Genomic DNA, 16,418 nt, shown 5'->3' on the forward strand with positions numbered 1-16,418 from the left:
AGACCAGGCGTTCTGAAAGTGGAAAAGTTTCCTAATCTTAGGAATAGGAACAGAATTGGAAAGAAAAGAGAGGGCAACTTCGATAGAGAGGTTGCCGGAAACAAGGAAAGCCAAGTTGGGGAGGCAAAGACTTTGTCTAGTGCTTCTTTGATTAACTTGGGTGATTTTCGTTCATTAGTTCAGGCAAATGATTCCCTACAATCCTGATTTCTTCCAGGTTGAAAGACGAGAGAGCGTTTTCAAGAAGAGAAGAGGGGGATGGTTTGAAGGTTTCAGAATATCATCAAAATCCCCAACGCGCAAAAAGGGGAGGGAAACAAGAAAGAGGGAGAGGTCATTCCAACAAGCAGTTTGAGGATTAGGTTGAGGGGGGCGTAGATGCAGATAAGAACCCAGTTAGCAGCCCTAGAATGCACCTCAATGGCAATAAAGAAAGGCCCAGCAAGGAGAGTAGAAAATGAGATGAGTGATGAGTCAAGGAGCCAAATTCCTTCCTCAGTATCTTAAGTCTACTGTCAGTGTATCACCCTTTTTTAATTTGTGAAGCAAACTTTGATTCCTCATCTAGGGTTGCTGGATGGGCTTCAGTTATACTTTATAATATCAATTTCATTTTGCTACTAAGGATTCTAGATTTCAAGATCCACCAAGGAGTCAGAAGCTAATGGAGTATTCCAAGGATTGCAGAGTGTAAAGGAGAATGGGTTTGAAACAATAGAAGTATAGACTGGCTATCTGTAAATGGTTTGAGTGGCTTATGCAGTGGCCATGCTAAGCCTACTTTGGCTCATCGAACTCTCTTACACAAATAACCCATTTACTTGTACAAAAGCTATGCTCAGAACAATGATCACTAACAGCTTAATCCAAAAAACATAATAATACATTTAAACACTAGCGGGAGCCAGAAATAAACTAAGACCCCCTCCCCCTCCCTTCCCCCTGTACATGGTAACTCGGGGCTAAAAGGTAACAAAGAGAAAAATAGGAATGAGACCCCTGTACATGAACCTCTTTGTCACCCTCTGTCCGATGCTTTTATCAATAGTAATGTACAAGGAAGAACAAGAAGATTCCAAAAACAATAACCCACATTGCCTCCCTCCAACACCGGTGAAACCCACATCAGGACACTCCTTCCAACAAAGCATTCCGACGGGAAGTAACCAGCCTCCATCTGTACATAACCCAATACCCAATCAGCTCAACATGTTCCATGAAACAGAACAGAAGAATCCCACCATATTTCTTATGTCTGATTCACTGTATGACATATGGATGTGCTAATGTAAAATTAGAAGAATCTGGGTCATGGAATTAGCTCTTTACCTGTACATTGCTGTTACATGGGCATGCAGGGCAAAAGCCCAACCAGACCAACCCACTACACTGAGGACTGCTCAACCACTGCAGTTATTCATCCTGATCCAGAATCAGTATGCCTGGCATGCAGACCACCCTCCCCAGCAGGCAGATTCTGCTGTTGAGATTGCTGCAGTTGAGGTAGCTGCTGCCGTTGGGGTGGCTCCAGCTGGTGTTGTTGGGATGGTGGGTTTGATTGTGGGGGTTGGGCTGGGGGTTGTGGTGGTGGTGGTGGTGATGGTGCAGGGTGTGCTGGTGGCTGCTGCTGCATCGGTTGTGTTTGTTGTGGGGGAGCTAGCGCCGGTGCTGGAGGTGTTAGTGGTGGCGGAGATGGTTGTGACTGTTGTTGTGGTGGCTGCTGCCACTGTGTCCCAACATTGTGTCCATGAATGGACATGTTGCCTGAGAATTGCCTCTGGGATCGGCGAGGAGAGGAAATGGACTCGGTTCCTATAGTATTCGGCAGAGGTGAGTTTCCAACAGCAGCCAAGTTAGTGGCTGCATTTGGCGAACCGGCATCATATAATGGTTCTGGTGCCTTCCACTGTGGAGTGCTTGCAGAGGAAACAACAGGTACAACATTGCTCAATTCAGTAGAGGACTGGGGCATTGCTGTGGTGGTAGCCATCTGAAATGCATTGTTCCCAGTATGCTGGGTAACTTGAATATGCTCAACTGGAGACTGCAGAGGGGGATCAGAGCTCATTTGCCGACTCTGTTGAAGCATTCGTTGGATGGCATGTGGTGGCTGACCTCCCTGTCTTTGCTGTGGCTGCGAATGCTGCTGCTGATGTGAAGAAGCCATAGACAGTGAAGAAACTGGTTGTTGGGATGGTAATATATGACCAGGGGAAACTGATGGGACCTGTCCTTGATTGCAATTATCCGGATGAGAAGGCATCTGTGACAGCTGCTTCGATGAAGGGGGTGGTGGACGAGGAAACATCTTTTGCTGTGGCTGGCACTGATTTGAAGATTGGGGTATCAACTGTTTACCAGGTTGAATGGAATTGGAACCTACACCAGGATATAAACCCTGTCCTTGCATCAGATGCATGACCTTCTCACCCTTCTCAGCAACTTGATTTCCTGTAGTCGTAGGAAACCCATTCACATGGGAGGGATCAATAGCAAGGTTCTGATGAATCATCATATTTCCTCTACCCAATCCCTTCATAAGTTTAGCTTGCTGTTGCGATTGTGCCTGTTGCCGTTGTTGAGGAGGATGCCTGCCAGGCTGTTGAAGTTGTTGCTGTTGTTGCTGCTGCTGCTGCCGCTGCCGCTGCTTCATCATCTGATTTGGGAGGCTGACACCACCAGCTTGAGTGTTCCGACCATGCCCATGAGGTTGTAGGTGATGTTTCTGTTGGGATTGCGAAGAGATGGGATTCATTGGAGAAGACGGTGTCAAGGGATGCTCGGAATTCGGAGGGGGCATTGATACTGGCTGAGAGGATACCTGTTTCTGAATCTGAGAACTATTTTGCATGGAAGATGATATGGGATGTTGAGACTGTGATTGGGGATGCGGCATCAAAGGATTGGAGGCAGAAAACTGGTGTTGTTGCTGCTGCTGATGCAAGTACCGTTGCTGAAGCTGCCTCTCTTTAGCAAGGCGAAGAATATAGGCTTGCTGTTGTGGGTTTGTAGCATGGCTGTTTCCTTGGAGGCGAGGGTGGTGCAACACATGTGGTTGTTGTGGGGGCATCTGATGTTGCTGATGTTGGACTGGAAATGTCTGAACTGATGGAGGGATTGTCTGATTGGAGAATGCAGTACTCAGCCCATTGTAAGGGGGCACCCCTTGGCTGCTCCCTTGCGTGACCTGCATCTGAAGTTCTTGCATCATCATCTGCCTCTGATCCTCTGGATTCTGACCAGGCTAAAACAGAAAAGAAATGCCATAATCAGGGAGAATTGTTGTTGTATCAAAATTCTGAAATCAGATGAACAATTAATAGACTAGTTCAGGGAGAAAAAGACAGAAGCTCTGAACAGAACCACAACAAAAATAAGCATTGTGTCACCATTTACAGTGACAATAATAAACAGTATAACGTTGCCACGCAAACTCAGTACTGCAGATGCCATCAACACAGCTCCACTTTTCATTTATCTTGATGATTTCATATGTTCAAATACAATCATTTTTTATTTATTTTTTTTAAACATTTGGCAAAACTGTGGCAGTACGGACATGTTGCCGATCATTTCAGTTTATTTTGGTAAGTGGCTGAAGATGTGGCAACTTCCAATTGTATGAATAAGTAGGGCCCCTTATGGATTAGCCACATGTCAAATTCGTGGTCCTATTCAATCATATGACCAAATTGTATTCAATTATTTGTGTATTTTGCATATCCTGTACTTTTGGGTCCTTGTTTTGAGTTTTTAACCATATTTTGAACTGGTTTTATCCATGTCGTAAATCTACTGAACTGAAATTTTATAGGTAGAAAGGGGCTGGTGGTAATATTTGCACCAAATTTGAAAGTCAGGTGAATTTACACGTGAAAGATATTTAGTCTTCTGGATTTTTATATCACTACCTTTTTTTCTGAGAAGTGCATAAGGTCACTGACATGTAGGAAAGGGTGAACTTCTAGAGATATCTAATGATAAAAAATGCAACTTAACAATCAACATGTATAATGGTCCTCTCAGGCCTTTGAGTTTGGGTTATCAGACGACAGGCATCAACCAACATTGACAATTTTCAAATAGATTTCATGATTTAGACAAAATGTCCAACAAATTCCTCCCCACCATCCACCTTTTATTACTTACAGTTTTTTTTTTTTTTCCAATTTTTTCTTATTTCTATTTTCCTTTTTAATAACTCTTCATTTCTTCCTACCCCACAAAAATTCATATAATATATCCTTCATATCACCCTCACCACCTTTCAAACCAGAGAAAAAAAAAATTCCAAAACTATTGGGAATTGTCAAAATTTGAACATTTTGTCTTACTGTATTGAATGGGTCAGGAGTTTAGTGGCATCCACAAAACTCTTAAACCAAAAAAGTAATTATCTAACAGAAAACAGAACAATTACTGTAGTCCAGCAGAATTTAAACATACTCACTCGCATCAAATGCAAAGCATCACAGGGTCCAAGCATAGAGCTTCCCTGTGCAGAAACAGCTCCAGTGTGCATATTTACAGGGCTTGGCATCCCCACCCCACTTGAGGTGAGCATACTTCCGGAGTTCAGCATAGCTGCTGAACCTATTCCTTGAAATCCTGGTCGAGGCATTGGCATACCTCTATTCATTCCACACATTATACCCATACCATTTCCACCAGGTAGCATGCGAACACCACGATCTGTGCCTGGCATAGCCCCAGGAACGCTCATGCCAGGCTGCTGGACGTTTCTACCAGATAGCATTTGATGAATTCTTTGTTGTTCATCAACTGGTAGAGATGCTGGTCTTGGAGCACCATATCTTTGACCATCCCCAATAAATAACAGCCAATTAATACCAGTATAAGAATTTAGAATTGAAAAAAGAGAAACAAAAAATCACAAACACAAGGTACCTCGTAGGAGCACTCAGGCCAGAAGATGGTGATGGCAGGCTGTTGCCAAGAGTCATACCAGAAGACCCTTGCAGCATGGTATTTGCTCCAGAAGTTGGGAGAACTGATGCAACAGAACCCTGATTTGTAATCGCTAAACCACTATTATGACACCCTTGGTATCCAAGGGAATGAACATCTTGGCCAGATGTTGTGGCATCACAAAGATCAAGAGGCCTTCATCAAATTCAATGGAATCAATTAAAAATCATATTATTATGAGAAATAAGTACACATGAAGCAATATAAAGTGCATCAAGTGCCCAAAACCGTGAATGATGAAAACACGAATGAATATGTGGAGCAAAAAGTCAAATTCTTAGAAATTTTGGCAACTCAAATGCACGCCACCAAACTTACGTTAGAGTTCCTCCATTCAAGTTATTAGGGCAGACTTGCGAAAGGGCAATAATATGAGAATTATGGACTGGTGCTATTTGCTTCAGTTCCTGATTATCATTCTTCAAAAGGAAAAAAGCAATAAAAATAATCAATCACTCAAAAACTTGTTTAAGGGATGTAAATGGAGGCAACATCAAATAACTCAAAAGCCACCTTAGTACAATTGCTCGCAGATCCAAAAACTATTGATTTTACACTTTTACAATGTTTTTAAACAAGTTCTGATGCAAATAATTAGATAGCAAACCACTTAAATCCATGTTGCCAAAAAACCATAGAAACAGGAATTCTCAATCTGAGAACATGAGGAACACCGAAAAAATTGGCAGTTCGGGAGTGGCAACATAGGGCCACTAACAGTGAGCCAATTAATCATGCAGACTATATATTTAATGCCTTAAAACCCACAAATATACAAACGCCTTGTTCCATCATAGAACATAGCATGGAAAGAATCAACTAGCCTGAGAATCTCAGAGTTAGGAACACAGATTCATTATGCAGATTAGCTATCAAGGATAAAATATGTTAATTTATCATGCAGATGAACATATAATCTCGAAATTAGATAATAAATGGCCAAGAAACCACAAATATTGAATATATATTGAAGATTAGAAGCTTGAATTATAATCCAACGAATCTACAGCTGTTACCTAGACACCTGGGAAAGATAGTAAAATAGAAAAGAGAATGCTGGAGAACTACAATGATTAATGGAATTGAAAGTTTGGCAATGAAGAAACAACATATAAATAAAATTAAAGTAACTAAGATGAGGTTATTGAGATGAGTTATAAAACTAGAAAATATAAAATTCGGAATGAGCACATTAGAGGTAATTTAGGAGTAGCTCCAATACATGATAAGAAAGAGTCATTCGAGGTGGCAATGTGGCATGAAGCCATGAAGATGTGCAAAGAACATCCTTGAATGAACTCATAAAGAGGATTGGAGATTCCAAATGGAGGAGCTAAAAGAGCAAGGAGTAGACCTGAAATGGCCTTGAGAGAAACTCTGAGAGACGGCATTCATGGGTTAGGGTATATAGTTGAATGGTGAAAACAGGATCAGGGTAGCCACCCCAAATTTTGCTGGGATGAGGCTTAGTTGAGTTGATTTCAGACACACTACCAATAGCTTAGGTACATATGCACAGAAAATATTCTGATATATTAGGAGACACTCATAATTATTTATACAACAACAAAAAACTTAGCCTTATCTCCAACTTAATGGGGTCGGCTACATGGATCCGTACGAAACAAAGTAGGGAAAACTGAGGTCCAAACATATTAGTATTATAATTATTTATATGGAATAAAAATATTTTTAAAAAACATTTAAAACCAAAAATTCATATGTCCAAATCATCCTTCTTTTTTTCGCTTTTGGTAAGTGGGTTCATGTTGCCAATGCTAGTGCCTTGTGTATCTATGCAAGGTTTTGACTTCGTATCCATATATATGTAATATATAGAAACTATGGAAACTGGAAAGTACCAAAAAGTGGGAACTAGCCAAAATAGAAGTTAAAAACATGCCAATTTTATATGGAGTTGGGCATCTAACGATCAAGAACTACAAAAATGGACTATTAAATGCCAAACAAGACCTTTTATATAAACTCTTCGAAAGTAATCCAATTAAAAATAAAAGAGGCTGACTTGCGTATGCAAATTTTCATCCTAGAATTTTAACTCGGTAAAAAAAAATCAATCAATATAAAAACATAGTATGATATTATGCTTCAAGATGCAGTTGTGAACCAAACCTGGCTCCTACGAGAATGCATTTGCTGACCAAGCAAAATGATTTTCTCAAAATGAGACTTAAGAGTATCCTCTTCCATAGGACCCTGCAAACGTTGAAACAATTGTCTGGCACTGCCCTGATTATGAATGCAGCACCACCAACAGATAGGATCAGTTAATTTTTCAAGCTGCAGTTATGTAGTTATAAAGTTACTCCATAACCAACATACAAAGAAAAAGGAAGCAGAGTACAAGTTAGAAAACAGAAAGCATGCCTTTGGAATGCCAGGTAAAGTAGATGGATAAGGTTGTGATGACCCTGAATCTTCAGCACTATCAGCTCCATCACCACCATTCCTATCCATTAAAATTTTGTGACGCTCTTTGCACTCCTTTGGTTTCCGAAAGATGCACTGGAAACATTGGACGGGTAGATAAAATTCAGCATCTTTAATCCCCAAGTACAAAAGCAATGAATATATATGCCATAAACCATAGAATGAGGACGACAGAAAGCAACCAAAGGGCTAGTGAAAGAACTTAATACAGCACCGAAAGCAAGGATAAGTCGTGAGTGAGGAAGATTATGAATTTAGTTTTACCTTGAACTGTAGTGTACTGTTGATAGCGTCACTTACAAGCTCCCAGTTTGGACCCATATCATGTACAAGGACAACAAGTGCCTGCATTAAAAAAAAAAAATCAGAAAGAATTTAAGAGATTCATTCCTGGTTTTTAAAACCCCTCGATTCTAAATATCATTGAAAGGATCCATATCACCTGATCTTCAAATAGTGACCATGGACTCCCTGACCCTGACTGCCCAGCAGGAACCTGCAACAATCATGGGGGGAGATCAAACATTTAATGCCAAAAGATCATGCGAATGAAGAATTGAAGATACACTAGCAAAGAAACCAGTGTCAAAGTAAATAGAGATCACATGGAGCTGTCAACAGGCTGTCAACATAAAACAAACCTTCAGCACCTTGGCTTTCCTTCCCCGATCCCGGCCAGCAATCATTTTCATTAGCTTATTTGGATTGGACATATTACTCATTTGGGAAGCCACTGGAGAAGGAATTGACCCAGTCACTGGTGCAAAGTTCTCAGGAGAGGTATCTGCTAATTGCTTCATGATCTTAGGCCTTTTCGCGACATGTTGGCCAAAAAGACCTTCACAGAAGCCATTCATAATTCAAGTAAATGTAAGAAGTACAATTTATGCATTTATTAAGCTTCCTGCTTAAGAGCATGGTGCAAAATGAGAAAGAGCATTACCATTGTTTCCATTAGATTCAAAATGATGACCCTCCATTCTTTTTTTGGAATGGTCCCTCTGCAATTAAAAGGGCACACTATGAATATCTGAAGATATTGCATTACCATATGCACAAACAGACATTAAAAGGTGGGCCTTGGCACAACGGTAAGGTTGCTCCATTGCGACCTAGTGTCAGCAGGTGCAGGTTCACGTCAGGTAACAATCTCTCAATAAAGCAGTGGTAAGACTGGTACATAATAACCCTCCCCAAACCCCGCATTGGCGGGAGCCTCGTGCAGAGTCTATACCTCATCAGCATAATTTCATTTTATCATCACTTTAAACTCCACATATGTTAATTGTGTGCTTGCTACCAAAGAAAAAATGGGTATGAATACAACTTACTAAATCTTACTGGATGCATATTCAATGCGGATCCAGGGTTCGAAAACCCGGTTCGGATTGCTATTGGGCCCCACCCAAACACCAACCAAACTAAGTATTGTAAACAATGGCAACATCTGTAAATTCTTTATCAATCTAGCACTTAATATGGTAAGTAACAAGTGGTGGCAGAACTATAATTAATGGGGGGAAAAAAAAACTAACAATACGAACAACTAGAAGAAGGAATAATTCGCATGATAGAGGAAAGGGCATAGTTGGAACTAAGGATAAAGTAAGGACATGAGGGATTAAAGAACTAAGTAGACGGCAATATGGGAAACAAGGTTTAAAATAAAATAAACCCAAAATGTGGAGAGTAGTAGTCATCCCTTACATCCAGCCGAGACCTATGACAGAAGAACAGAGCTCGAGTTGAGTGTTTGAACTCCTTCAGGAGGGATCCAACAGAGCTGAAAAATTAGGGGTTTAATCCTAACCTATGTTCATCCCGAAAGAAGCCAGTTGCAAGTCCAACTCCCAAATACAGAAGTAAAATAAATATTCCGAATCTTATTCTAGCAGTAGAACTGAATTCAGCAATTGTTAGAGGATGGGTTCATGCAGCAGGATTGATTTCAGGGCCCAACAAACTACGGCTAGAATTTCCCTGTGTTGGATACACCCCCACTGGAAGTTGTAAAGAGAAAGAAGAACAAATGAAGGGGATTGAGCAAATCTCTCCCAACTCTAATGCTTCGGTAGCAGCAGGGAAGGAACAGAGAAAGAGAATCGCACCAAGAGGGGAAGGGAAAAAGATTAAAAGAAAGGGGGGGGGGGTTAAAAGTTCACGGCAGGAAGCCTTCGCAACACACGAAATCCAATCTTCTTTAATATTTCTCGTTCAATATTCAAGTCTCAAATCTGATTTCTCCATCATATAGCAGCAAATGTAAGAAGAAACACCCTTACATAAAAATGGAAACCTAATTAAAATAAGAAACTACTCTAAAACAAGGAAATTAAAATATGGAAACTATCCCCTACACGATATGCCCAACCTTCTAAAACAAAGAAAATAAAATAAAACTTACATAGAAACAGGTCTCCTATGTAGCCTACCAACCCCAGCCAGACCAGAAAACCGATTCAGGAATGGTTCTTGTCTTAGGCTACCGAAGGGGGTCGTTTTGGTCCAGCCAAGCCAATTGCATCAGCTCGCCTCCTCTAAAAAGAAATCAACTTCGTCGAGTTTGGATGAGGTCAAAGAATGACGTTTGAGTCAACGCGCCAGAGGAGGAATGTACCAGCCATCCGCTTGAGTTTGAGAGATGGAAGATCTTTTGCCGAAAGAAATTCCATCTAAAGTCCACCACGCTAAAAGGAATATGTATTCTCATAATCAAAGTACTTGACTTTCTTGTCATACAACCATGGGCGTTCGAGAAGAATGTGGCAGACTTTCAAAGGGAGGACATCACACTTCACCTAATCAATCAATCCACTAATGGAATATGTAAGCCAACACCTTTCATTAATCTTGAGATTTGTATTATTTGCCCCACGCAACCTTGTAGGGATTCGGATGAGGTTCCGTCTTCAGACCTAACTTGCGAACAACATCTTCAGAACGATGTTGGTGCAACTGCCGGCAAGGATTAGAGTATCGGTATCAGTTTCTGTATCGGTCGGTTAAATTTAATATACGCATAGGAGGGCATCGTATCGTATCGAAGATACACTAAGATATGCTAAAGAACAAGAATTAAAATATTGGTATTAGTCATCGTATCGATCGGCTTAATTTAAGATAACTATTGGAAGGTATCATATCGGCATCAAAGATACTTTAAACCATGCGGCTGCCGGGATCAACCACCATAGTACACAAGTTGTCATTGCATCGCACCCTAGTCTGAAAGATATTGTTATGAAGCCAATCTTCCTCATCGAGAACCTTCTATGTAGTTAAGAAATGGCAAATAATATAGCATTGCTGACGCTCTCCGTCACTATCACCGCCACTGACCACTGTAGGCTCACTCTCACACTCAACCTCCAGATTTACTGTCCATGTCTTTCGTTTCTCTTCCGATTCAAATGGTATGAAATTTATCCTTGTCAATGTAAGCTACCAACTGGTTAGTGCACTGAATAGGCATATGTTCGTACCCGTTGCACTCGAAGTACTGAATAGCTACCGTCAGTATCACCGAATTCATGTCATATCCACACCGAGGTGGGGAGTAAGGTCTGTCTAAACCTCGCCGAGGTGGGAGTAAAGACGAACCGGTTGTGTAAAGCCTATGGTTTACTAATCGAAATCAATTTCTCTTGAGAAGAAGACTATTGTAGATGGGAGCTATCCCCTCTAGAATGTGTCAGTAAAAGTCCCCCAAGTGTAAGGCATCTTCAGACTTTCCTCAACTTGAATTGCTTCCTATATAGTAGACAATCTGTTGGTAGCAAGTGCGGCATTGATATGTGAATCTTTGCTACATTGCATTTCGCATCTTAGCCCATGTAGTAACCTGCCCAAGACCTTGAGTCATGTTCTACTGCTGGTGTTTAATCCACCAAATTCAAGCCGTGCCTTTTAACTTACCCTCTGCAAATATCAATTTCCTGACCTCAATCAAATTGTACAATCTGAAGAAATTTTCCAAACTGTGAACCCAGTCAATGTATTCTTTTGGGTTATGGTCCCCATAAAAATCAAGGGCATCCAACCTCACTACTTTGTCCACTCAGTCTTCATATCGTCTAGCCCTATATGGTAGTGGTGGTTAGGGGTGTAAGTTTGGCCCTAACGGCCCAAACCCCCCCTAAGCTCGAATAGGGCTTGGGCTAAGATTTTTGACCCTGAAGACGGGTTAGGGTTGAAAAACATGGACCCTAGGTCAGGGTTGGGCCAGGCCTGGGTTGAGGCTAAAGCCCAGCACGACTTGGCCTGGCCTAACCCGGCCTTGATTTTAACCTTGATTTATATAATATAATTTAGCATTATCATCCTATCCTTTTATTCAAAATAATGAAATTTGGGTCATTGATTCTTATGGTCAAGTGTCCTGAACATCCATTATTGTGTTGCACTTCATAATATTAGTTGTGTATTGATCATTTGATCTATTGGTGCTTCTTTTTTTTTATTTCTTTTTTAATTCATAGGACACAAATGGAAAAAACAAGGTCAATCAAGGTTAGCCCGACCCTGGCACAAATCAGGGCCAACCTGGCCCAACCCAACCCAATCAGAGTCAGTTAGGGTCGGGTTGGGTTGGCATGAGCCTAGTAGGGTTGGGCTTGGGTTGAGTTTTAAGGACCTAAGTTCGGCTAGGGTTTTAAGAAATCCGGCCCAACCAGCGCTGTTTACCCCTAGTGGTGGTGTTGGTAGAGGGTAACATGTGGAGGTGGTGGTGGAGTGGTTGTGAGTGATGGTGGGGTGACGTGTAGCAAATCATGTGGGACAAAGTTGGAAGAATCCCCAGATAGGATGGGACTCTTTCCTTTCTCAGCAGTTATCATGTCAATGGACGCTTGCAAAGATGCATCATACTATGTAGAGAATTGACATTGTTATTAAGCGTGTTGACACTGACTCTAAAGTGGTCACTCGTTCAGTGAGATTGGCAATAGTTGTATCACTATCATCTTTATTGAAACTATTGGCTATAGTTGTATCACAATCATCTTTATTGAAACTAATCCGTTGAAGAGAACATTATTTGATGCAACATTGGTCCACTGGTTAGGCTCTAAAATAGATCCATAGTTAGGCCATATTTGAGGCTATTAGGCAAGTTCAAGTCCTTATTCTGCCCAACATAACAGGATATTAGGCAGCAGCTTGTGAGATAATTTCTATATCTCAAGTAGGCCCCATTGTCAATGCATGGAGAAGAATGTGGAGGGATCTGACAGCTTCTGATCTTTGGAATAATTTTTGTTCCTTGCGTAAGGGGGTTTTTAGCTAAAATTAATTTCCAATTTTCATTAGATTTGTTTCATGTAATAGGTAGTTTCTAAGTTTAGAACTCTTTAGTTTGTTAGTTAAGTAGATTGGGATGGGATTGACTTCCTAATTAGTGTCTAAAGTAGGACAAAGGGAGCTGTCTTTCCACGCAAGAAAGAATCCCCATTGATGTAATCAATTATTATAAATAAAGAGCAACTGCTGGATTTCAGCAGCCAACAATTTGAAAAAAGGAAAGGACTTGGTCGATTGATCATAAGCTGTGAGATGCAGTCGAGTGGAGAGATTCCTGCGAGGTGAAAGGTGCTTCCCTTCCCTATCCTTTATTCTTCTTCCTTTCTTCTCTGCTTTTCTTTTACTTCCAATTTCTATTTCATAACCTGCAACGGTGCCTATGGAAGGATCTACAAAGACCTCCTGAATACCTTTTTGAAGAGCTGTTGGAGTTCCTTAATCTGATCCATCGATATCCCTAAGAAATTGGTGGTGGGAGCAAGGTTTAAAGTATAGGTATCCTGTATCATATCGATACCCGCCGATATAGATACCGATACCATACGGCCGATATGATAGGATACGGATCAATACTTTAAACCTTGCACATAGTAACCCTTTTAAAGATACTGATAAGTTTATCAATATTATACATATCGATATCCACCGATATGATACGATACAGACCAATACTTTAAACCCTAGGTGGAAGATCAAGAGACAAGAGATATCTTGCAGCATTGCTGATTGGATTCCCTGTTTCATTCAACCACTCCAGTCCAAGCCGGCAAGGTTTTATTTACAAACAATCGACTATAAAGAATGGTGGTTGGTTGGGGGCTAATCTTATCACTTAAAGAGTCCCTCTTGGGATCAATTGGCGAAGTTGTAATTTTTTGCCAAAACTAGAAATCCTGGGAAGATTTTTAAGTGAAATAAATTGTTTATTTTCGTGGACTTCTCAACAGATTATGTTCTGGGTCAAGCTACTTTATCGAGATATGTGTTTCCCTTGATATATATCTCCTTATTTATTGGACAGGGTCAACCAATAAGATTAGATCAGATCAAGACAAGGCCTGACTGAATTTGATTAGTTTATCCCTACAGTAGTTCAGTTTTGGGGCTCTTTCTTTGCTGAACTGTGGCCTAATTTTTAGGGGATCTAATCATCAGTTTGGGGGAGATATTTTAGGGCAATAAAGCACTGCACCACCCTAGCCTTCAACCAAGGTTCTTGTGCAAATTTGGGCCTCTGATCTGGTGCTACACCGAATCATCTAATTCTGAAATTTTATTTACCAGATTCTCAATATTTAATCTCTGTTGCAAACATAGTTGTCACAGCACCAAGGCAATCGATGTGGAAGAAATTCAAGGCGACATCAGCAAGGCAACCAAGAAACCACTCCAAGCTGACCTTGACAACACTGGTTGCAAATCTAGCCACTGGATCTTCATTATATTTGGGGCTTTATTGTGATCCTACAATGGTTAGGGGTGTACCATACCTAGCCGTACATTACTATTACTCACCAGGGCTGTAGGAATTTGCTCTGATACCAAGGTGATGCAGATCATCCAAGGCTCGAAAACCTGGTTTGAATCGCTAATTGGGCCCCACCACCCAAACACTAACCAAACTAAGTATTGTAAACACTGGCAAAAACTGTAAATTCTTTAACAATCTAGCACTTGATATAGTAACAAGTGGTGGCAGAACCGTAATTCATGGGAAAAACTAACCATAAGAACAAGAAGTAGAAGGAATAATTCATATGATAGAGGAAAGGGTATAGTTGGAACCAAGGACAAAGTAAGGACATGAGTAAAGAACTAAGTAGATGGTAGTATGGGAAACAAGGCTTAAAATAAAATAAACCCAAACCTTGGAGAGTAGTGGTCATCCCTTACCTCCAGCCGAGACCTACGATGGAAAAACAGAGCTCGAGTTGAGTGTTTGAACTCCTTCGAGAGGAATCCAACAAAGCTGAAAAATTAGGGGTTTGATCCTAACCTATGTTCATCCTGAAAGCAGCCAGTTGCAAGTCCATCTCCCAAATACAGAAGTAAAATAAATATTCTGAAACTAGGTCTGGCAGTAGAACTAAATTCAGCAATGGTTAGAGGATGGGTTCAAGCAGCAGGATTGATTTCAAGGCCCAATAAACTAAGACTAGAATCACCTATGTCGGATACACCCTTGCTGGAAGTTGTAAAGAGAAAGAAGGAATGAAGGGGATTGAGCAAATCTCTCCCAGCTCTAACACTTCGGTACCAGCAGGGAAGAACAGAGAAAGAGAATGGCACCAAGAGGGAAAGGGAAGAAGAAGAAGGGGGGTAAAAGTTCACGGCAGCAAGCCTTTGCAACACACGAAATCCAATCTTCTTCAATTCTTCTCATTCAATATTCAAGTCTCAAATCCGATTTCTCCATTGCATGGTAGCAAATATAAAGAAGAAACATGCTTACATAAAAATGGAAACCCAATTAAAATAAGAAACTACTCTAAAACAATGAAAACAAAATATGGAAACTATCCCCTATGTAATCTACCTCCAAAACAAAAGAAAAAAAAAAGTGTCCCAGTGCATGAGGCCCTCGCTACTATGGGATCTGGGAGGGGCATATGTACACAACCTTACCCCTTGCTTTGCAAGAGAGGTTGTTTTCAAGTTTCGAACCCGCAACCAAAAGGTTAAAAATAGCGCAACTTAGCCATTGCGCCAAGACTCGCCCACTACCCGACCTTCTAAAATAAAGAGAATAAAATAAAAATTACATGGAAATAAATCTTCCATGTAGCCTACGGACCCTTGCCATACCAGAAAACTGGTTTAGGAAAGGTTCTTGGCTTAGGCCTCCAAAGGGGGACATTTTGGTCCAGCCAGGCCAAGGCAACTGCATCAATATTTCAACTCAAAATCATTTTCATGTTCTACACCCCAGGCAACATATAACCAAATCATGCTTTGGCAATTTATTAACACTTTAACTTCCATAAGTTTTAATGAGGAAGTCCAAGCTCAGCAGTTAGAAGGCACTGTGAGAAAAGCAGTGTCCCCAAATTAGACAAGTGATAAAGCCTTAACCAAAAAAACTAAAAGTAAAACACATTAAATAAGAGGAAGTCTAAAAACAATCAAGGAATACACAATGGAACTCACAGTGCAACACAAGTATTAGAAGCTAGGGTTGAGTCATATTTCATTTGGGTTTTTTATCGAGTCACACAGCTAGGGTAGAGTTGTGAATAAACTCATTAGTTTATTCACAAGGTTCTTAAACAACAAGGCAGACTAGGAATTCTAGTTTCATTTCAAAACTTGAGATTTCTAAAAGTATGAGGAGTAATTCTGTGATAGGGTTACTTAAGATGGCTGGGTAACTACTATGCTCTCACAAGCCACACAAGCTATGTTTGATCATATTTTATTTGGGTATTTAATGCAAATCACATGGTTAGGGGAGAGTTAGTATTCAGTCATCATGATGCGGAACCCGGGTCACAAAACCCTACTTGGGTTCACCATGGGCCCACTCAAGCATTAAGCAACTCAATAACAGGGACGATGTCGAACTTGTAAATAATCAGATTTCTCAAGGGGTTACTAGGGAAGTTATAGCTGATTTGGCATTATTTCAATTCAATTTCAGATTGATTTCAGGAAATAGTCAACAAATAGATTTTTGGTCAAGA

At 40.6% G+C, this 16,418-nt stretch overlaps 1 protein-coding gene across 10 annotated transcripts in view; it reads right to left on the reverse strand.

The window, feature by feature from the left end:
* Nucleotides 1–781: 781 nt before the first annotated feature.
* LOC122088163 (chromatin modification-related protein EAF1 B-like) overlaps nt 782–16,418 on the reverse strand; it is a 31,876-nt gene continuing 16,239 nt past the window's right edge. For 8 of the 10 annotated variants that reach the window (XM_042657328.1, XM_042657333.1, XM_042657336.1 and 5 more), the window contains 11 exons: nt 8,384–8,441; nt 8,082–8,278; nt 7,883–7,936; nt 7,705–7,785; nt 7,378–7,515; nt 7,123–7,239; nt 5,308–5,408; nt 4,909–5,124; nt 4,451–4,814; nt 1,330–3,244; nt 782–1,177 (listed from right to left, as the gene is read on the reverse strand). In XM_042657328.1, the coding sequence (XP_042513262.1) occupies nt 1,418–3,244; nt 4,451–4,814; nt 4,909–5,124; nt 5,308–5,408; nt 7,123–7,239; nt 7,378–7,515; nt 7,705–7,785; nt 7,883–7,936; nt 8,082–8,278; nt 8,384–8,441 (3,153 nt within the window). In that variant the 3' untranslated portion in view covers nt 782–1,177; nt 1,330–1,417. The remainder of the gene's footprint in view (nt 1,178–1,329; nt 3,245–4,450; nt 4,815–4,908; nt 5,125–5,307; nt 5,409–7,122; nt 7,240–7,377; nt 7,516–7,704; nt 7,786–7,882; nt 7,937–8,081; nt 8,279–8,383; nt 8,442–16,418) is intronic. The other 2 variants (XM_042657337.1, XM_042657334.1) reach the window with 2 other exon arrangements.

The sequence above is a fragment of the Macadamia integrifolia genome, chromosome 9 (genome assembly GCF_013358625.1).
Source record: "Macadamia integrifolia cultivar HAES 741 chromosome 9, SCU_Mint_v3, whole genome shotgun sequence".
NCBI classification, from domain to species: Eukaryota; Viridiplantae; Streptophyta; class Magnoliopsida; order Proteales; family Proteaceae; genus Macadamia; species Macadamia integrifolia.